General features: G+C 39.7%; 1 protein-coding gene across 3 annotated transcripts in view; it reads right to left on the reverse strand.

The window, feature by feature from the left end:
* Window positions 1-5,192: 5,192 nt before the first annotated feature.
* Window positions 5,193-22,770, reverse strand: part of gpt2 (glutamic pyruvate transaminase (alanine aminotransferase) 2) — a 71,954-nt gene continuing 54,376 nt past the window's right edge. For all 3 annotated transcript variants that reach the window (XM_072279642.1, XM_072279643.1, XM_072279641.1), the window contains 6 exons: window positions 17,888-17,967; window positions 17,640-17,776; window positions 13,505-13,679; window positions 10,711-10,866; window positions 7,169-7,281; window positions 5,193-6,012 (listed from right to left, as the gene is read on the reverse strand). In XM_072279642.1, coding sequence (XP_072135743.1) covers window positions 5,922-6,012; window positions 7,169-7,281; window positions 10,711-10,866; window positions 13,505-13,679; window positions 17,640-17,776; window positions 17,888-17,967 — 752 coding nt within the window. In that variant the 3' untranslated portion in view covers window positions 5,193-5,921. The remainder of the gene's footprint in view (window positions 6,013-7,168; window positions 7,282-10,710; window positions 10,867-13,504; window positions 13,680-17,639; window positions 17,777-17,887; window positions 17,968-22,770) is intronic.

A 22,770-nucleotide genomic window follows, 5' to 3' on the forward strand; every position in this document is an offset into this window, starting at 1 on the left:
CAACTTACTAAGATTTTGCTGGTCTTCGTAAATATCTTTTCTCTTCCAACATTTTTGAGAAACTATGCCCTAGTGAACATTAATGTGAAGTACTTTACAATAAGGGCTAGTTATGTTGCATGTTAATGTTGCTTTAAAGACAAATAGTTGTTTAAATGGAGTTACTTGTGGTGCTAAGCTGCAAGATGCATCAGGGTTTCTCATAGATGACTGAGGATCATGAAGAATATGTTGATATCTTTACTATCCAATATTTAGTTACACAATAATATAGTCTATCGAACTTGATTGGTGTTCTACTGCATGCAAAGATAACAATCTTGCCAGTGATCCATATGCATATTTCATCTCCTAAGGCAAATACAAAAACTTGAGACGATCTCAATTCCTGATACAAAAACACTTAACACGAAAGATAATTGATCAAAATTATACACTGATTTTAAGAACACAGGTGAGATTAACCAATTTTGCAATCACCCTCATACTGAAAATTTGTTATGTAAACTTTGAATCTTCTCTAATTATATCATGGGGTTATAACTCAATTTAACATACTGAAAACTGTTAGCTAGATCCAGGAATTACGTTTAAAAAGAATCTCTGCTTTCCAGTAGAGATTCACATAAAAAAGCCTACTATATCATCTAGACTGCAATGGAACTGTTATGTTTCATTAGGCATACCGAGAAAAATAATCAGTAGACTCAGCATAATCTACAACTTTTTGTATTGGAATAATTACTCCTCTATTGTTTCAAACAAATACAGCACATTGTAATAGAGCACTCATTTTCCTTCAAGGTGGGTTGTTATTACCTTTGGCACCTGTGGTGTATCCATCTCTTGACTTGATGGCAAAAATCTGATGAACTAGAACTCTGGAAATTAACTACTTAAAACTGAGCCTCTAATGACTGCATTATGCAAACAATACTTGAAGTAGGTGATATGAAGTAAATGTGATAAGTCTTCCATGCATTTTTTTTGTAAGTGAATTGAATGAATATATTTCATGCTCTGCTCTGCTGTGTTGATATGTTTATCTCTTGGTTATTATTTTAAAGTTATTCACTAATAAAATGACAAATCAAATAAAATTAAAAATTTAGTGACTCTATTTAACAGCCCCGAAAGAAAAAAAAGACTGCATTGTATAGATTTCTTATATATTCCTTATCAAGCTCCATGCTCCACTCATTTACAAATTGTTTCATACTAGGGACTAAAAGGAAATTTCTCTAAAATATAATTTGAAGAAGTTCCTGGATTTGAATAATCAACCCACAGTGAAGAAAATCAGTTGTTTCTCCATCTGCCCCTGCAGAAAGAAAGCTAATTCTTTAAGTTTTACAAAGCATCATTCAAACTTGTAACATTTAAATTGTGATTAGCCAGATCTTTCTTTGAAATCAAGAGAATCAATTTTGTCTCTACAACACTACAACTTTCGTTCTGTTCTCTTATTCTTCCATAAGTTAATAACCCAGCCCTCATTACTACCATCTGGGAGGAGATTGAAAAACCACACTCAAAAAGTTCAGAACTGATTCTTCCTCTTTGCCCTCAGATTTCTAAATGATCCATGAACATTACGTACTTCATTTTTTTTGTAATTTATAGTAACTTTGTACTAGAAACATAGAAAACCTGCAGCACAATACAGGCCCTTCGGCCCACGAAGCTGTGCCGAACATATCTTTACCTTAGAAATTACCTAGGGTTACCCATAGCCCTCTATTTTACTAAGCTCCACGTACCCATCCAGGAGTCTCTTAAAAGACCCTATTGTATCCGCAGCTGCGAAACCACTAATTTCACATCATAAGATAGTGATAAATAAATCTGATTCTTTGTGCATTAATTGAAGCTGATTTGCTGGTACAATGCTGTGCCACTTCTTATGACATTCAAAAGGATGGTCAAGATGCACAGGCTCGCCTAGTAGCTTAACCAACATAAAGAGCAGTTTTGCTAGAGCTGTTGAGGCATTGATCATGTGGATAGTCAGAGGCTTTTCCCCATGGCTGAAATGGCTAGCATGAGAGGGCACAGTTTTAAGGTGCTTGGAAATAAGTACAGAGGCGATGTCAGGGGTGATTTTTTTTTACGCAGAGAGTGGTGAGAGTGTAGAATAGGCTGCTGGCGACTGTGGGAGGTGAAAACGATAGGGTCTCTTATCTTGCTAAGCAGCCTCATGTGTGGCACCCTGTCAAAGGCCTTCTGAAAATCCAAGTACACCACATCTACTGCATCTCCTTTGTCTACCCTGCTTGTAACTTCCTGCAGTAGGTTATTCAGGCACAATTTTCCTTTCAGGAAACCATGCTGACTTTGGCCTATCTTGTCATGTGCCTCCAGGTATTCCGTAATCTCATCCCTAACAATCGATTCCAACAACTTCCCAACCGCTGATGTCAGGCTAACAGGTCTATAGTTTCCTTTCTGCTGCCTCCCACCCTTCTTAAATAGCAGTGTGACATTTGCAATTTTCCAGTCATCCGGTACAATGCCAGAATCTATCAATTCTAGAAAGATCATTGTTAATGCCTTCTCAATCTCTCCAACTACTTCCTTCAGAACCTGGGGGTGCATTCCATCAGTTCCAGGAGATTTATCCACCCTCAGACCATTAAGCTTCCTAAGCACCTTCTCAGTCGTAATTTTCACTGCACATACTTCACTTCCCTGATACTCTTGAATGTCCGGTATACTACAGACGTCTTCCACTGTGAGACTGATGCAAAATACACATTCAGTTCCTCTGCAATCTCTGCATCTCTCATTACGATATCTCCAGCATCTTTTTCTACTGGTCCTATATCTATCCTCAACTCTTTTTTACCCCTTATATACTTAAAAAGGCTTTTAGTACCTTCTTTGATATTAGTCACCAGCTTCCTTTCATAATTCATAGTTTCCTTCCTAATGACCTTCTTAGTTTCCTTCTGCAAGTTTTTAAAAAGTTTCCCAATCCTCTATCTTCCCACTCACTTTGGCTTCCTTGTATGCCCTCTCTTTTGCTTTTACTTTAGCTCTGACTTCACTTGTCAGCCACGGTAGTGTCCTTCTTTCATTTGAAAATTTCTTATTTGGAATATGTGTCTTGCACTTCCCTCATTTCTCGCCGAAACTCCAGCCTTTGCTGCTTTGCTGCTCTGCTGTCCTTCCTGCCAGTTCCCCTCTCATGCCATTGTAATTTCCTTTATTCCACTGAAAAATTGACACATTGAAATTTAATTTCTCCTTCTCAAATTTCAAAGTGAACTCTATCATATTGTGATCACTATTCCCTAAGGGTTCCTTAACCTTAAGCTCTTGTCACCTCTGGATCATTGCACAACACCCAATCCAGCAGAGCCGATCCCCAAGTGGGCTCAACAACAAGCTGTTCTAAAAAGCCATCCCTTAGACATTCTACAAATTCTCTCTGGAGGTCCAGTACTGGGTGGTTTTCCCAATCCACTTTCATGTTAAAATCCCCAACAATTATTGTGACATTGCCCTTCTGACACACTTTTTCTATCTCCTGCTGTAACTTGTAATCCACATCCCAGCTGCTGTTTGGAGGCCTGTATTCAGCTGCCATTAGGGTCCTTTTACCCTTGCCACTTCTTAACCCATAGAGCTCTTGACCTTCCGATCCAATGTCATCCGTTTCCAATGATTTAATATTATTTCTTATACACAGGGCCACACCACCCCCCTCTGCCTGCTAACCTATCTTTCCGATACACTGTATGTCCTTGGACGTTCAGCTCCCAATGGCAGCCATCCTTTAGCCAAGTTTCAGAGATGGCCACGACGTCATACTTGCCAATCTGTAGCTGAATTTCAAGGTTGTCCATTTTATTTCTTATGCTGTGTGCATTCAAATACAACACTCTCAGTCCAGATTTTATTGCTTTCTTTTTTTTTTAAACTACACCACACCCTCTATTGTCATGTAACTCATCCCACTGGCTGTGATTATGCCTCATCTTCTGCCTGTCCTTTCCATCATCTCTGTTGCATGCTATCTTTGATTTATTTCTGTTTTCCCCTTCCTCAGACCTATCATTTCAGTTCCTATCCCCCTGCCAAATTAGTTTAAATTCTCCCCAACAGCTCTATTAATCCTGCCTGCTAGGATATTGGACCCCTTTGGGTTCACATATGAGGAGTGTTTGGCAGCTTTGTGCCTGTATTCACTGGAATTTAGAAGAACGTGGGGGGTGGATCTCATTGAAACTACTGAATGTTGAAAGGACTAGATGAGGTGGATGTGGAGAGGATGTTTCCTCTGAGAGGGATATCCAGAACTGAAGGGCACAGCCTCAAAATTGATGAGTGAATTTTTACAACAGAGATAAGGAGGAATTTTTTAGCCAAAGAGTCACAAATCTGTGGAATGCTCTGCCACAGCCTGCGGTGGAAGCCAAGTCTGTCAGTATATTCAAAGCAGAAGTTGATGGATTCCTGATTGGTCAGGGCATCAAAGGATATGGTGAGAGGGCAGGTGTATGGGGTTGAATGGGATCCAGGATCAGCCATGAAATGGCAGAGTGGATTCGATGGGCCGAATGGCCTAATTCTGCTCCTATGTCTTATGGTCTTAATTTCTTGCCTTGGGTTTGTTAATGAATGTTTATCTTTTTAATTGAAGTAGCTGTTACATTATCCATAGTACAATCAACTAATTCAGCAAGGATCATTTGACACTGTGACCTCTCCCAAGTGCTCTTATCCACTGAAGACTTGAGGGAACAATTGCTTATTCTTCAGACTTGCAGTTGCATGCTGGTAACTGAACTAACTTTTCATTGAAGAAACATGAAGTTTGACTACTGTATAACTGTATTGAGCATACAGATATTTTCCTGGTTTCTCTGGAGTTTCTGAAGTTTTGTCAGATGATCAGGAGCCTCCCTCCTATCAATGGGGAATTTTCAGGGCTCCAGTTAACTTATATAATCATTACACATTGACAGATGAGAATGACTAATAAAATATAATGTGTCTTACATTAAATCAAAGACAGAACTTTAGACATTTAACAGCTTGGAAAGTCAACTTTGCTAAAATAGGAAGCACACCACATATGCAGCTCATTTTGACCCCTACATTAACTGAAGCAAATAGAAAGTATTTCCATAGTGGGGAGAAAGCCATATGAAAATCACTTTTCAAAAAAAAGAGAATCTTAGCAGTCATATTTGGGAAACCAATCTTTATTTTCTATTTCTAAATCTATCTACATGAAAGGCCATGAAAAGAAATAAGTTTAGTTTCATAATTTACCAAGTCTGGCCACTTATAAATACTCATCCCTGTAAACATTACATCTTGATTATTCAAGGTGGTTGTGACAGAATCTTCTGCCATATGTTTTCAATTATGATAAAAATCCATTTGCTTGGCAGTGTTAAAGTTAACATTCTGTTAGACAATCCAGAGAGAGTTTTTATTAGCTAATATTTTGCTGAACATCCAACAGCATACACAGTAAAAAGTTCACATATGGTGAGGATATAGATGTTATACAAATGCAAATCTATTTATGAGTCAACTTAATGCATTGCGATATGAGAATGACAAAATAAGGCACTACCAGTAAATTTTTCTGGCAATTTGAGATTAGAGGCTTGAATTTCTGCAACATTTCTAGTACCAGATATGAGGATGTTAGTCTGTTCAATAAGAAAACTACCAAAAAGTACAAAAGAATTCCAGCATTACTACTTCACTGTAAACAGAAGTGTTCTCAAAAATGCAGAAGAGTTATACAAAATAATGGTATTCACAATACCAAACTGACAAACAGTTGCAGCTATTGTTTCTCCACTTCTTTTTAGCAAATGTCAATTTGACATTTTGGTAGGACTGACGGATGGACTAACATTAATAATGTGGATTTCTCCAGTAAACAATATCAACAGTGTTCATGCATATTTCTGAAGAAATTTACCATGAAAATCCTTTACATTCTGCAATAGCACTTTTAGCTTCTCAATTGGAAGAAGAATAGTCATTCTAGAAGGGGACAAGATGCAAATATCAATACACATTTGATAAAAACTATAACTGCCAAATTTAAAACTCCAACCACTAACATTGCTATATTAATTCCTTTGGCTTTACACTCATGTATTACACTTTTTAATTTATTCCTCTACTTCTTTAAATCAAGTGTTTAAAGTGATTGATCATATATAGATTCTGAATCAGTAGTAAAATTGTAGGATTGTGGATGATTAATGGGGAAATCTTACTTGCAAGTTCAAAGGGAAAATAAAAAAAATCAAGATTAAAGAGACAGTAAATAAACAGCCAAGATTTATGCAATTAAATTCCTCTTAAAATAGAAGAGCTGTGCTGTATTGGAGGTAATCATAGCACTATTTCTTCACTGAGCAGAATGGGCAAAATTCTGGCAAATTTTTTTTTCCTACAACAACGTTTCCGGGGGTTAGAAAGCAGATTTATATTCACAAATGCAAGGAAGGCATGGATAGAATTAACTATGCTGACAAGCAGCTTCTTGAATTTTTAAAAATTCTATTAATTTTTGTATTATTTTAAATATATACCACAAGCATGGGTCACTTAGCTCAAATGATCTCTGCAAGTGTTTATGTTCCTCAAACCTCACTCCATCCTACAAGATCTCTTTACCAGCATATCCTTCAATTTCCTTCTCCCTCCCGATCATCTGGAATTTAATTTTTTTAAAAACTACACCCATGCCTTTGCCTGAACTCCTTTTGGAAGTATCTTCCAAAACTTCCTATCTCATCTAATCTGATCTCTCCTTGGACTCTAGTTTTACTCTCCCAGACAACTGGAAATATATATATATAGTAGAAGTCAATACTGCTGCAAGTAAACTTTTCATTACATCTGTGCAAATGTATTATTGTGCATATGACAATGAAATTAACTTTGGATTTTGAACTGTTAATCTGACACATTTAGGACTTTAACAGTGCAAGACTAGCCGATTTTAAAGATGTTACTTACTAAATACTCTCACATTTTTTACTCTTGTTTTAGAGCGATGTTACACAGTAACATTTTAGTGAACAGAGGAAGTATTAGGGGAATACGTGGAGAGGGTATAAAATTCAATTATACATAAAATCTATTTACAAACCAATTTTTACTATGCTTGCCAAGACTTGGGAAGTACCTGAAATGGTAAGTTCCTTCCTTTTGCCCAAATCCACTGCCAGGTACCACACAGATTCCAGTTTCCTCCAAGAGCTTCATGCAGTAAAACATATCTGGAGCCATGCCATTGGCCTAAACAAGAATAATTTAAGACAGGTAAAACAAACTTATGTAAATATTAATAAATCTCTATTTTTTTGTAAGCCAGTTGAAAAGCCACTTGTAATAAAGTCAAGATGTTTACAATGCAACCCATCTAGAAATTCACTGGCAATTTTGCTAAGATTAAGTGTCCATGCCAGATTTAAAAAAAACAAAACTAGGCTGCTAGTCAAAGACTCTATTCCTGGTGTGAAATGGTCACGGTTTATTTCCCTTCACAGGTGCTGCCTAAACTTCCCAGTTATTCCAGCATTTTGCATATGTTATGTTTCCAGCATTTGCAGTTTCTCTTTTTGCCTCTGAAGGTTTCGAAAGTCTACTTCACTCTTGGACAAAATTCCTGAATTCACTTATTCCACAAGACCAATGTATAATATGGGATTATAGCAACACCTATGCTCTTTGAAATATATGCTGTGACAAGAATATATCCCAGTCTTTTGATTTTAAGAGAAGACGGACCCTCTCTGTTTAATCCCAATTATACAAGAACCAGACCACTACAGGAATCGTCTGGTGAACCTTCGCAACACTATCACATTTTAAGTAGGGAGACTAGACCTGTATATAATATTATAGAGATTATCTCAATAGGCCTCATAATTGCAGCAATACTTCTCTACTTATGACTCAAATCTTTTTGTAATTAAAAAAAATTGTTTTCCAAAATGCTTGCCATACCTGCATTTAACTTTCACATATTTATATACAAGGTCATGCCAGTGCCTCTGAACACCTACAACATTCAACTTCTCAGCATTTAAAAAACCTCCCTTTCTATTCTCCATACACAAAGTAACCTGACATTTTTCCACATTATATATCGAAATGTATGCTATGTCCTTGTTCATGCACAATTCATATCCCTCCTAAAACTTCATACATCCTACTCACAGCTCACATTACCATCTAACTTTGATAGAATGCTTTTAATCTCCTTCACTGAAATCATTTAAACAGATTGTACACAGGTCAGTGAGGCATCTCACTGGCCACATCCCACCCCCACCCCCCAGCCAAAAATGATTCATTTACACTTTCTCTATTTTTTGGTTGCTACCTTAATCAATGCCAATTAACCCCCAATATTGAACCGTGTAATTTTGTATATCTTCTTGTAGGTAACCATATCATGACTTCTCCCAAAGTTCAAATACACCAGCTGATTCATCCTCAGAGTTATCAAGCCCCAAACTCTAAACACTAACAAATTTGTCAAGCACATTTTTCCTTTCAAAAATCCAGACTGCCCAGTCTTGATATAATTTTCTTAGAGACGTGTCACCATTTGGTTAACAATGGATTCTAGCAATTTCCCTGCAAGTGTTGCCATGCCCCTTTTCTTTCTCTTACACTCCTTTCTTAATTAGTGGTGTTACCTGTGCTACTTTCTGATCCAAGACAACCATTCTAGAGTCTAATGAACTTTGGAAGATGACAGCCACTGCATCCACCACTTACAGATTCCTAAAATGCAGGAACTTAGATCTGGGAATAGAATTGCTTTTCAATCTTGTTCACTTCTCCAATTCTATTTCTTTTTAAACTAATCCTGTTTCTTTCAATTCCTCATTCATTCTAAGTGTAGTTTATAATAGTTCTAGGAGGATATTTTTTGGTACTCTCTTCAGAACATAGGAAATAACTGTTTATTTTCTCTGCTACTTACTTATTTCCCAATATAATTTCACGTCTCAGTCTGCAATACTCATTTTAATTAATCATTTTCTTTCTACTTATCTTTAGAAACTCTTAGCCTGTTTCTTCATTGATCTCAATTTATCAGAATCAGATTTAGTATCACTAGTATATGTCATGAAACTTGTTAACTTTGCGGCAGCAGTATAATGCAATCCATGATAACAGCGAGGGAAACGTGTATTACAGTGAGTAATGCAAAAAAAAAACTAGTAATGTAGTGTTCATGGGTTCAATGTCCATTCAGAGGGGTAGAAGCTGTTCCTGAATCATTGAGTGTGTGCCTTCAGGATTCTGGACCTCCTTCCTGAAGGTAGCAATGAGAAGAGTGAATGTCCTGGGTGGTGGGGGTCCTTAATAATGAATACCACTTTTTTGAAGCACCGCTCCTTGAGGATGTCCTGGATACTACGGAGGCTAGTACCTTTGATGGAGCTGAATAAATTAAGAACTGTCTGCAGCTTATATTGATTCTGTGCAGTAGCCACCCCCCCACCCCCATACCAGACAGTGATGCAGCCAGTTAGAATGCTGTCCACAGTACATCTGTAGAAATTTGAGTGTTTTTGATGACATGCCAAATCTCCTCAAATTTCTAATGAAATATAGCCTTGGTCTTGTCTTCTTGTTGCATCGATATGTTGGGTTCAGATTAGGTCCTTGGAGATATTGACAGGAACTTCAAATTGCTCCCTCTCTCCTTTTCTGATCCCTCTGTGAGGACTGCTGTGTGACTAGCTGGTATATCTCGCTCCTATATGCCATCTTGTCACCATCTGAGATTCTGCCAACAATGATTGTATCGTCAGCAAATTTACAGATGACATTTCAGCAATGTCTAGCCACACAGTCATGAGTATAGAGAGCGAGTAGAGCAGTGGGCTAAGCACACATCCTTGAGGTGTGCCAGTGTTGGTTGTCAGTGAGGTGGAGATGTTATTTCCAATCTGCACAGAATGTGGTCTTCCGGTTAGGAAGTCAAGGATCCAGTTGCAGAAGGAGGTACTGGAGCTTTTTGATCAGAACTGTAGGAATGATGGTGTTAATGCTGAGCTGTAGTTAACAAACTGCAGCCTAATATACTGTAGGTATTTGTATGGTCCTGGTTATCCAAGACCGCATTTGTTTATCCCTTGTTCTTAAAAGAAAAATGGATCAAATTTCTGCCAAAACTTATCAATCTTCAGATGAGCATTGTCATTAAACATCATTTCCAGTAGGTTAAATGCTTATTCTTTCATAAGAAGCACCACAACAGTAAAGTGAAGAGAAACTTTGCATGTTATCAAATGGGACAAACAAATGCCAAGGCTGAAAAGAAAGACATAAATGTACAGGTAATAGCAAAGAAGAAACATTAAATTACTAAGCTCCTGAAAACAGCAAATCTATAATTGTGGCCACTGATTTCAACCTCTTTTGTAAATAATTTGACAAGGATATTTGATAAATAGTGTAATGGCATTTAGCATGGATGACTGCAAGTTCAACCCTGTTCTAAAGCTCAGTAAAGTCAATGGAATTTCATCTTTGTAAATTATACAGGAATGCGATAGGAATTTGTAATCTTGTGGGGGCTACTGTAGGTCATGTTTTACCATATTCCTTTTAAAAATGTAAAGCAATAATCCACCCCAAAATTATATGAGATACTTAGCCATTCAAGTACAGTAATTACACATTATTGCCAGAATCACAAACCTGGGCTTCTCTGATAGCTTTGGCAGGAATAAAAATTCTTGGAAATGCATACATTGCACCTTGCAAAGGGTTGCAGTGCATTCCAGGAATGGTATTCAAGACTTCTTCTGTTAGCTTGGCTTTCTCAGCAAGATTTTGCAATACCATCATCTTCTCCTATGTAGTAAACAAATACACATAATTAATAGCTGAAGTAAGTTGTTACATTTTAATTCAATCAACACAAAAAAAATAGCCTTGATCTCTGCAAATATTAAACAGGAATAAATATATATAAATATATACCCCTCGAAACCCAATTTCCCCCGGGATCAATAAAATATGACTATGACTTAAAGGAAAAGCTATACAGATCAATTACTTAGATTCTACATCCTATACGAAGTTCATTTTGCCCAATATTTATAGCAGCTATTTTAGTATGGATCTATTAGCTTAATCTAAAGAAATATTATTCATTTTTTGTGCACTAAATGTGTGCAGATTGTCTGACAGATGCCTTGGAGAGCACACACATCTTCCTTGTAATAGAAGAATTCAAATCCCTGATTAACTCAAGAACCTAGGGTTCTGAAAGAGGTAGCTGAAGAGAATGTGGAGACATTAGTAATCATCTTTCAAAAATCACTAGATTCTGGAACAATTCCAGAGGACTAGAAAATTGCAAATGTCACTCCACTCTTTAAGCAGGGAGGGAGACAGAAGAAAGGAAATTATAGACCAGTTTGCCTGACTTCAGTGCTTGGGAAAATGTTGAGTCCATTATTAAAGGATGAAGTTTTACGGTACTTGGAGGCACTTGATAAAGTAGGCCAAAATAAACAAGGTTTCCCTTGTGGGGGAAATCCTGCCCGACAAATATCTGTTGGAATTCTTTGAGGAAGTAACAGGCAGGATAGACAAAGGACAGTCAAGAGATGCTGTTTATTTGGATTTATGTTGTTGTTCCTTTTCACGCTTTGTGATGCATTGGGTGGCATTTTTTGCTGTTTCCTTAGCATTTGTCTCTCCTTTTTTTTAAGACAAGGCCGAGTTGACAACTCGATACTCAACATGGATGGATAATGTGTAAGTGTGCCAGATTCGAACCTGGGACCATTCACCTCAAAGTCCAGTGCTAATGCCACTACACCACCGCATTTTTTTTAAGAGAAGGCTTTTGACAAGGTGCTGCACATGGCTGCCAAACAAGGTAAGAGCCCATGGTATTACAGGACAGATACTAGCATGGATAGAAAATTTGCTGACTGGCAGGAGGCAAAATATGGGAATAAATAGGACCCTTTTCTAGTTGGCTGTTGGTGACTAGTGGTGTCCTGTAGGGGTTGAAATTGGGACCTCTTCTTTTCACGTTGTATGTCAATGATTGGGATGATGGAATTGATGGCGTTGTGACCAAGTTTGTAGATGATACAAAGGTAGGTGGAGGGGCAGGTATGCTGAGGAAGCAGGGAGTCTGCAGAAGGACTTAGGTTGGAAGAATATGCAAGTAAGTGGTAGATGGAATATACAGTAGTAAGTGTATGGTCATGTATTTGGTAGAAGAATAAAGTCATAATTTTTTAAATGGGAAGAAAATTCAAAAATCAGAGATGCAAAGGGACTTGGAAGTCCCTGTGCAGGATTCCCTAAAGGCCACCTTGCACGTCGAATAGGTGGTAAGGAAGACAAATGCAATGTAGGCATTCATTTCGAGACGACTAGAATACAAGAGCAAGGATGTGATGCTGAGGTTTCATAATGCATTGGTCAGACTGCACTTGAGTAACTCTGGGCCCCTTACCTAAGAAACGATGTGCTGGTGTTGGAGAGGGTCTGTAGGAGGTTTATGAGAATGATTTTGGGAATGAAACAGTTAACATATGAGGAGTGTTTGATGGCTCTGGGCCTGTACTCACTGAAGTTTAGAAGAACTAGCGGGGATCTCATTGAAACCTATCCAATATTGAAAGGCTTCAACAGAATGGATGTGGAAAGGATATTTTCCTATAGTGGATGAGTCCAGGGCCAGAAGGCACAGCCTCAGAATAGAGGAGCATCCATTTAGAATAGAGATGAGAAGGAATTTCTTTAGCCAGAGGATGGTGAATCTGTGGAATTCATTGCAATGGATGACAGTGGAAGCCAAGTCATTGAGTATTTCAGGCGGAGGTTGCTAGGTTCATAATTGGTAGGGTGTCAAAGGTTATGGGGAGAAGGTAGGAGAACGTGGTTGTGAAGGATAATAAATCAGCCACAATGAAATGGTGCAGCACACTCGATGGGCCAAATGGCCCAATTCTGCTCCTATGTCTTATGGTCTTAAAATTCTAACTGATAATGCACTGACTCAGTCAAAATGCTACCATACCCTGTATCTTTGGATAGTTTTCTGACAGAGCAATCAATTTTATGAAAAGAAAGAAAAACTTGAAATAATTGTTTTTCTACTTTGCAGTTTAAGATGCTGAAGCACATGGTGACTAGAAATTGTTTAAGATCTATGGATTCTAGTAAAGTCTCATTTATCGTGGAGCATATCCTTAAAAGAATACTGCCAATTCAACAAGATCTACTTGCATCTTGCTAAGTGATTGAAAAATTACATAGATAAACATAGATAAAAGCCTGCATAGTATTATGTTAAAGGATGATAGCTAATAGGTGTCCAAACTTATTGGCAGATTTTCTCATTTTCAACTTGTAGTGATTTCTTCAACATTTTGAAATAGAAAAAATGCATGTTATTCTAAGCAAATGACTAGTAATAGAAAAGAATAGAGGCAGTGCAAGGATAGGCATAAAGCAGACGAACCATTTTAAATGTCTTGTAAGATTCCTCTCCAGGCTTTGGAGGATTTACCACAACATCCATGGCTACTTGCCCTGGAACAGGGGGACACAGACGAACCGAGAGCAGTTTTTCAAAATGAGCCTTAACCTCAGGGTCCATGTTGATAACTTCTATATAGCCACCTCTAAATCCACACCTAAAAAATAAAAAAGTTTGGTAAGAAGCTTACTTGAAGGAGAAATAATATAAACACCTAAGCAGTCACAAAACAAAAAATTAACTTCCTTGACACAAATGATATTAGTCATACCGTAAAACATATTTTGATACCAAATCTTCAGGATAAATCAGCAACAACATTTCAAAACCTTGGAAGGCAAAATATTTTTAAAAAGAATATTTAAGTCTAAAACAGAAGATAAATTCTTCATAAGAACAACAAAGCTTGGTGGTGCAACGTGAAAGTGAGTCAGATATCAGACACCACTAATTCAATCATCAGTTTATGCTGAGTTAGAATGAGTACTAAAGTCACATCATTTTCAGGGTTCTGGAGGGTCAAATCAATTAACTTTTCACTTTTGTGCATTTTATTATGTTTCACAGGCTAAGTATCATGCAAATGTCTGGTAAGGTTAGGATAATGTAATGTGTCTATATCCCTATAAGTTCAGTGACTCCTAGGTATTGTCATGTTTTTCGTGTTCGTCCATCGTTGCCGATGACGAGTTTGACACCGATTGATGGTGTTGAGACTAGCGTGTGATTTGGATTTAAGTGAGGGAGAGTTGCGCAGCGTCAGCCTCACTTTCTCTTCTCAATTCCCATCTGGATCCAGTGGCAAGACAAGAGTCGAGATGGCTGGAGATGGGACTAGGTGCAGTGGATGACCAGGACGTCTTCTGTGTCTAGTCGTGCTCTACGCATTCCACAACACTTGCAGAGACCGCCTTCTTGACCGTTGGACCGTCCATTGGTCTCGTCCGCTCAATCCACCGGAGTCTTTACATGCTGGGATAGACAACTCCCTATCTCACCGAGTGTTTGAGACCCGTCGGCTACCCTCACCTGGTTTAGCCGGCTTGTCGAAGCCACTGCCTGGGGTGTGGCCGCTTGTCACATGCAAACAGCTACGGGGAGCCACAGGAGAGAGCTGAGTGCCAGGTGGGGACCAAAGGTGGACAAACCGCCTTGAAAAGGACGCGACGTGTTCCCCCACCAGAGGTGCTACCCCTCCCTGACATCCCATACACCCTTTTATTGAATTATACAAAACATAAATGAGTGAGTACAAGGGATCTACAAATATGTTACTCTTAGTTTCCCATAGAATCTTTGCTAATTATTAGGAAAATGAATTAGGACATTTGCTCTAAATATGTATGCTAGCCAATTATCTTAATGACAAAGTTCAAATCAAGGTGGGGAAAGCCCGGTTGTTATGAAGCAGAATTGTAGAAGTTCGTTAATTGGTTTATTATTGTCATTTGTACCAAAGCGCGGTGAAAAACTGTTTTTTCATTTGGTCCATTCAGATCATTTCATTACAACAGTGCAATGAGATAGTTTATGCCAAAGCAATAACAAAGTGTAGAATAAAGTGTACAGTTACAGAGAAAGTGTAGCGAAAGTAGACAATAAGGTGGAAGGCCATAAAGTAAATTGTGAAGTCAAGACCCCAGAGCACCATTCCATCCTCTTACAACAGTGGGGTAGAAGCTTGAGTCTGGTGATAGGTTCTTTTGTATCTTCTACCTAATGGGAAGAGGGAGAACATGGAACAGTACAGCATAGCACGATACAGGCCCTTTGGCCCATAATGGGGTGCCAACCTTTAAACCTATTCCCAAGATCAATCTTGCAAACACGAGGAAATCTGCAGATGCTGGAATTTCAAGCAACACACATAAAAGTTGCCCACCACGAACACCTACGAACTGAACACCTACGCTCTGTCCACCAGAGAAAGCAGGATCTTTCAGTGGCCACACATTTTAATTCCACGTCCCATTCCCATTCTGACATGTCTATCCACGGCCTCCTCTACTGTAAAGATGAAGCCACACTCAGATTGGAGGAACAACACCTTATATTCCGTCTGGGTAGCCTCCAACCTGATGGCATGAACACTGACTTCTCTAACTTCCGCTAATGCCCCACCTCCCCCTCGTACCCCATCCATTATTTATTTATATACACGCATTCTTTTTCTCTCTCCCCCTTTTCTCCCTCTGTCCCCCCCACTATACTCCTTGCCCATCCTCTGGTTCCCCCCCCTTTTCTTTCTCCCTAGGCCTCCTGTCCCATGATCCTCTCATATCCCTTTCGCCAATCACCTGTCCAGCTCTTGGCTCCATCCCTCCCCCTCCTGTCTTCTCCTATCATTTTGGATCTCCCCCTCCCCCTCCCACTTTCAAATCTCTTACTAGCTCTTCTTTCAGTTTGTCCTGACGAAGGGTCTCGGCCCGAAACGTCGACTGTACCTCTTCCCAGAGATGCTGCCTGGCTTGCTGCGTTCACCAGCAACTTTGATGTGTGTTGCCCAAGATCAATCTAATGCTTCTCTCCTTCATAGTCCTCCAATTTTCTTTTATCCATGTGCCCACCTAACAGTACCTAATGTATCTGCTTCTACCACTACCCCTGGCAGGGCATTCCATGTACCTACAACTAATTGTGTAAAAACCAACATTTGACATTCTCCCTGTACTTTCCTCCAATCACCTTAAAATGATGCCCTCTCGTATTAGCCATTTCTGCCCTGGGAAAAGGGTACTGACTGTCAACTCAATGTTTACTCAGTGGCCACTTTATTAGGGGCACTTGCTCATTAATGTAAATATCTAATCAGTCAAATAATGTAGCAGCAACTCAATGCATAAAAGCAAGCAGATATTGTCGAGGTTCATCTGTTCAGACCAAATATCAGGATGGGGAAGAAATGTGATCTAAATGACTTTGATCATGGAATGATTGCTGGTGTCAGATTGGGGTGATCTGAGCATCTCAGAAACTGCTGATTCCCTGGGATTTTCACATACAATTTTCGAGTTTACAGAGAATGATGTGGAAAACCAAATACATCCAGTGAGTGGTAGCTCTGTGGGTGAAAATACTTTGATAATGAGAGAGGTCAGAGGAGAATGGACAGACTGATTCAAGCTGACAGGAAGCGACAGAAGCTCGAATAACCACGCATTCAAACAGTGGTGTGCAGAACAGCATTTCTGAATATACAATATTTTGAACCTTGAAATGGATGGGCTACAGCAGCAGATGACCACACTGAGTTCCACTGCTGTACGTAATAAAGTGGCTACTGATTGCATAAAATTGTACCCCCTTATTCTTGATTGCCTTGCCACTAAATTGGTTTAAATAACTGGGATTCCTTTTATTTGGAATACTATGCTGCTTAACTGGAATGGGAGACTATAGCCGAAGAGTTTCTAATTAGTACCAGTCATGTGCACTTGTGTAGCTATTAGAAACTACACCGTGCTTGGAGTGAACAGTTTTTAAATAGTGCAATTTGCATATGTTCGTGTTATCCATTTGGGCCAAAAGACCACCAATTCTAGAAGAAGTGATTTTTCTTTTCAATTTTTAAAATTTTCTTTTCAATATTTTTATTAATTTTCTACATAGGAGAACACAGAGTTCAAGAAAAAGAAATATACCAAACACATTATACTGAATCGCACATACAAACTCCTTACTCTATATTCATAAAGGTGATTTTTGATCATTTTGAACCAGAAATTTTTTGTTGGAATACAACAGTACTCATGAAGCAAGGCAATGAAGGCTGTCCACTATCTGCACTGGCTGTGCTGGTTTTGTTCATTTACAGTCAGTAAAAAGTCAGTGTAGACTGGATGAATTCCTCCATCAAAAACAATTAGGAAGTAATACAGTTTTCAACCACTGTAAAAGTATTGGTAATGTTCTAATCCATTTTGTATTTAATTTAATTACATAATTTGGGACTCAGTTAAACGGTAGCTTGTAATTTTTAGACCTTTTTAACTATTTGTATGAAACTTCAGCTAGTCGGGGCAGTACACCAAAATGTACTGGTCCCCATGTATCCCAATTAACCCCAATCCACTGTACTTTGTTTTGAAAATTCAAAGTCAGTTTATGATATACTTACTCTCCTGTGTATCCTTTAGATGTGGAATGAAAAGAGGCCAATTCCACTGTGTTGAAGTACTCAGCACCCATCTCATACAGTACTTTCTTGAATGAGTAAAATGTACATCCTTCTGAATATATATTTTCCTGATAAACCTGGAATACAGAAAATAAAGCATACAATTTTACTGTTGAACAATATACTGAGAATATGCCAGGCTCTCAAAATTATGCTACATTTAATTAATTTCCACAAGTAAACCTCACCTCATCAGCTAGAAGGAAGAGTTTTTCTTCATAAGCGAAACGAATCACATCCTCAATACATTTTTTGCTTTGTACTTGGCCTGTGTGATTATTTAAAAAAAGGGTTGTTTAAAAATTCAATTTTCTTTGAACAATTTCAATTCAGAATTTTCTTACACCCTTTTGGTAAATTCACCCATCCATCTCCAGCTAATTTTTAAAACAGCGGTACTGTATAAATAGCCAATTGATCATTTAATTGGAGAGATTTTCTGAATTTGTTTACTTCCCTAAAACATTTACAGCGGCTGATATAGAAGTCTCTAGATGGACTTTTGTGCAATAACATGCATAATTACATGGAGTAAGAACAGGGACTGGGCTAAATCCAGAAAATCTGTGTTGTGCTTACATTAAACAACAGGACATCAATCAATTTCCAATTCTGTTTTCCAACCAGATTTGACAGACTGACTGTAAGATAACTGCGGGATGGAATGCTGGTAATGGGGGGAAGAAAGTATGACAGATTGGTTGGAGGATGAAGGAGGAGTGGGAACATCAATTAGCTCATCCTAGGAGTCACTCTTCCAAGTTCATGAAGAATTCCAAAGTGCTTCAGACCTAGACCGGTGCTGTGAATTACTGATGGTATACTACACTTCTGAAAGTGCAGCTTTTTAGAAGGGATGTCATCTCATAAGCTTGGAGAAGTGCTTATCATTATGGCCTGGAACATGCTTATCATTAAATCATTATCACTAAACAAATTGCAGCAGTATTACCTTGTCTTTTACCAGACCTTGCTGTGCACAAATTGTCTGCCATATTTTAGACTTCAGTCAATGTCACAAACATTGTAATAAACACCTACCTTTTGTTGGAGGAAGGACAGCTAGGACAAGACAGTCAGAAACATGACCAACATTTTCAATAAGAGTGGCAACAAAGCATCAACCACTAATTTAAAGGGAGACCATTAACTCTCAAGGTCTGGAGTTTGCTTGGAATAATAGTATTGAAGGCAGAACTGTAGTCAATTACAAAAGGGCAGATGAACTTATTAAGTACTTTGCTTCAGTTTATACTGTGGAATACACTAGCTGTATACCAGAGGTCTGTGAGCAGGAGTGATTGTCAATGCTATTACAAAGGAAAAATATGCTATGCAAACTGAAAGGTGTTAAGGTGGATAAGTCACCTGAACCAGATGGACTACATCCTAGAGTCCTGAAAGAGGTTGCTGAAGAGAAAACGGATGCTTTGGTCATGATTTTTCAAGAATCATTTAATTCTGGCATGGTCCCAGAAGACCGGAAAATTGGAAATGTCACTCCACTCTTTAAGAAGGGAGGAAGACAAAAGAGGGGAAGTTATAGGCCAGGTAGCCTAACTTCAGTGGTTGAAAAAGTGTTGGAGTCCATTACTAAGGACAAGGTTTCAGGGTACTTGGAGACTAATGCTAAACTAAGTCAAAGTCAGCATAGAGTCTGTAAAGGGAATTCTTGCCTGCCAAATCTGTTAGAGTTCTTTGAGGAAGTAACAAGTAGGGTGGACAAAGGAGAAGCAGTGGGTGTCGTTTACTTAGATTTTCAGAAGGCATTTGATAAATGGCCTCACATGAGGTTGCTTAACAAGATAAAATCCTATGGTGTTACAGTAAAGTTACTAGCATGGATAGAGGAATGGCTGACAGGCTGGAGGCAGTGAATGGGAATAAAAGGGGCCTTTTCTGGTCGGCTACCAGTGACTAGTGGTGTTCCTCAGGGGTCAGTATTGGGACCCCTACTTTTCACATTGTTTGTCAATGATTTAAATAATCGAAATGATGGCTTTGTAGCAAAGTTTGTGGATGATATGTAGATGGGTGGCGGTGTAGGTAGTGCTGAGGAAGCAATGCAATTGCAGCAGGGCTTACACAAATTGGAAGAATGGGCAAAAAATGGCAGATGGAATATATTGTTGGGAAATGTATGATAATGCGTTTTGGTATAAAAGGAGTAACAGTGTAGACTATTATCTAAGTGGGGAGAAAATTCAAACATCAGAAGTACTAAGGGACTTAAAGGTCCTCGTGCAAGACTCCCAGGTGGTCAATTCACAGGTTGAGTCTTTGGTAAAGGCGGCAAATGCAATGTTGGCATTTATTTCAAGGGGAATAGTCAAACCACACTTGGAGTATTGTCAACAGTTTTGGGCCTCATCTCTGAAAGGATGTGTTATCATGGGAGAGAGTCCAGAGGAGGTTCACGAGGATTATTCTGGAAATGAAGGGGTTAACATATGAGGAGCATTTGGCAGCTTTGGGCCTGTACTCACTGGAATTTAGAAGAACACATGGGGATCTCATTGAAGCCTACCGAATGTTGAAAGGACTAGATAAGGTGGATATGGAGAGGATGTTTCACCTGCTGGGGGTATCCAGAACTAGAGGGCACAGCCTCAAAATTGAGGGGTGGCCTTTTCAAACAGAAGTAAGGAGGAATTTTTTTTTTAAGCCAGTGTCATGAATCTGTCGAATGCTGTGCCACAGACTGTGGTGGAGGACAAGTCTGTGGGTATATTTAAAGTGGAAGTTGATAGATTCCTGATTGGTCGGAGCATCATGGATATGGTGAGAGGGCAAGTGTACGGGGCTAAATGGGATCCGGGATCAGCCATGATGAAATGACGGAGTGGACTCGGTGGGCTGAATGGCCTAATTTTGCTCTTGTGTCTTATGGTCTTATGCCACAGCTAAGAAAACTCACCAACACCTCTACATCCACGGGCTTCAGAAATTTGGCATGTTCCTATTGGCACTTGCCAATTTTTATCAATGCACCACAGAAACCATTCCCTGGATGCATAATGGCTTTGTATGGCAACTGCTCTTCATGTGACTACAAGAAACTACAAAAGGTTTTTGGACACAGCTCAGCATATCACAGGAACCATCCTCTTCTCTGTGAACTCTGTCTATACTTCTCACTGCTTCAGTACAGTAGCCAGCTTAATCAAAGACCCTACCCACCCTGAATATCCTCTCTTCTCCCCTTTCTCATTGGGCAGATGATACAAATCCTGAGGCACACACCACCAGGCACAAGGAGAGCTTCCATCTAGAGCAACACACACAAAATAGTGGATGAACGCAGTTCAGGCTACATCTATGGAAATGAATGAACAGTTGATGTTTCGGGCCGAGACTATTCAACTCTTATCAGACTCTTTAATGGACCTTTTGTATGATAAGTGGACTCTACCTCAATCTTAAAAATGCTGGTGAACGCAGCAGGCCAGGCAGCATCTATAGGGAGAGGTACAGTCAACATTTTGGGCCAAGACCCTTCGTCAGGACTAACTGAAAGAAGAGATAGAAAGAGATTTGAAGGTGGGAGGGGGAGGGGGAAATCTGAAATGTAGGAGAAGACAGGAGGGGGAGGGATGGAGCTAAGTGCTGGGAAGTTGATTGGCAAAAGGGACACGAGGCTAGAGAAGGGAGAGGATCATGGGATGGGAGACCTAGGGAGAAAGAAAGGGGGAGGGGAGCCCAGAGGATGGAAGCCCCTTTCTTTAAAAAAGGAGGACATCTCCTTTGTTCTGAAATGAAAAGCCTCATCCTGAGAGCAGATGTAGTGGAGACAGAGGAATTGCGAGAAGGGGATGGCATTTTTGCAAGAGACAGGGTAGGAAGAGAAATAGTCCAGGTAGCTGTGAGCGTCCGTAGGCTTATAGTAAACATCAGTAGATAAGTTGTCTCCAGAGACAGAAAGATCAAGAAAGGGTCCAGAGGCTTCCCTTCCTCCACCATCAACTCTGCTCTCAATCGCATCTCTCCCATTTCACGCACATCTCTTCTCACCCCATCCTCCTGCCACCCCACTAGGAATAGGGTTCCCCTTGTCCTCACCTACCACCTCACCAGCCTCCGTTTCAACATATAATTCTCCATAACTTCCACCATCTCTAACAGGATCCCACCACCAAGCACATCTTTCTCTCCCCCTCCTGCTTTCTCCAGGGATCGCTCCCTAAGCGACTCCCTTGTCCATTTGTCCCCCCATCCCTTCCCACCGATCTCCCTCCTGGCACTTATCCTTGTAAGCGGAACAAGTACTACGCATGCCTTTACACTTCCTCCCTCACCACCATTCAAGGCCCCAGACAGTCCTTCCAGGTGAGGCGACACTTCACCTGTGAGTCGACTGAGGTGATATACTGCGTCCGGTGCTCCCGATGTGGCCTTCTATATATTGGCGAGACCTGACGCAGGCTGGGATACCGTTTCACTGAACACCTACGCTCTGTCTGCCAGAGAAAGCAGGATCTCCCAGTGGCCACACATTTTAATTCCACGTCCCATTCCCATTCTGATATGTCTATCCATGGCCTCCTCTACTGTCAAGATGAAGCCACACTCAGGTTGGAGGAACAACACCTTATATTCCGTCTGGGTAGCCTCCAACCTGATGGCATGAACATTGACTTCTCTAACTTCCGTTAATGCCCCACCTCCCCTTCGTACCCCATCCCTTATTTATTTATTTTTCTCTCCTTTTTCTCCCTCTGTCCCTCTCATTATAAGTCCTTGCCCATCCTCTGGGCTCCCCTCCCCCTTTCTTTCCCCCAGGCCTCCCATCCCATGATCCTCTCCCTTCTCCAGCTTTGTATCCCTTTTGCCAATCACCTGTCCAGCTCTTAGTTCCATCCCTCCCCCTCCTGTCTTCTATCATTTTGGATCTCCCCCTCCCCCTCCAACTTTCAAATCTCTTTCTATCTCTTCTTTCAGTTAGTCCTGACGAAGGGTCTCGGACCGAAATGTCGACTGTACTTCTTCCTAGAGATGCTGCCTGGCCTGCTGCATTCACCAGCGTTTCTTATGTGTGTTGCTTGAATTTCCAGCATCTGCAGATTTCCTCGTG

Source organism: Mobula birostris, chromosome 15 (genome assembly GCF_030028105.1).
Source record: "Mobula birostris isolate sMobBir1 chromosome 15, sMobBir1.hap1, whole genome shotgun sequence".
In the NCBI taxonomy this organism is placed as follows: domain Eukaryota; kingdom Metazoa; phylum Chordata; class Chondrichthyes; order Myliobatiformes; family Myliobatidae; genus Mobula; species Mobula birostris.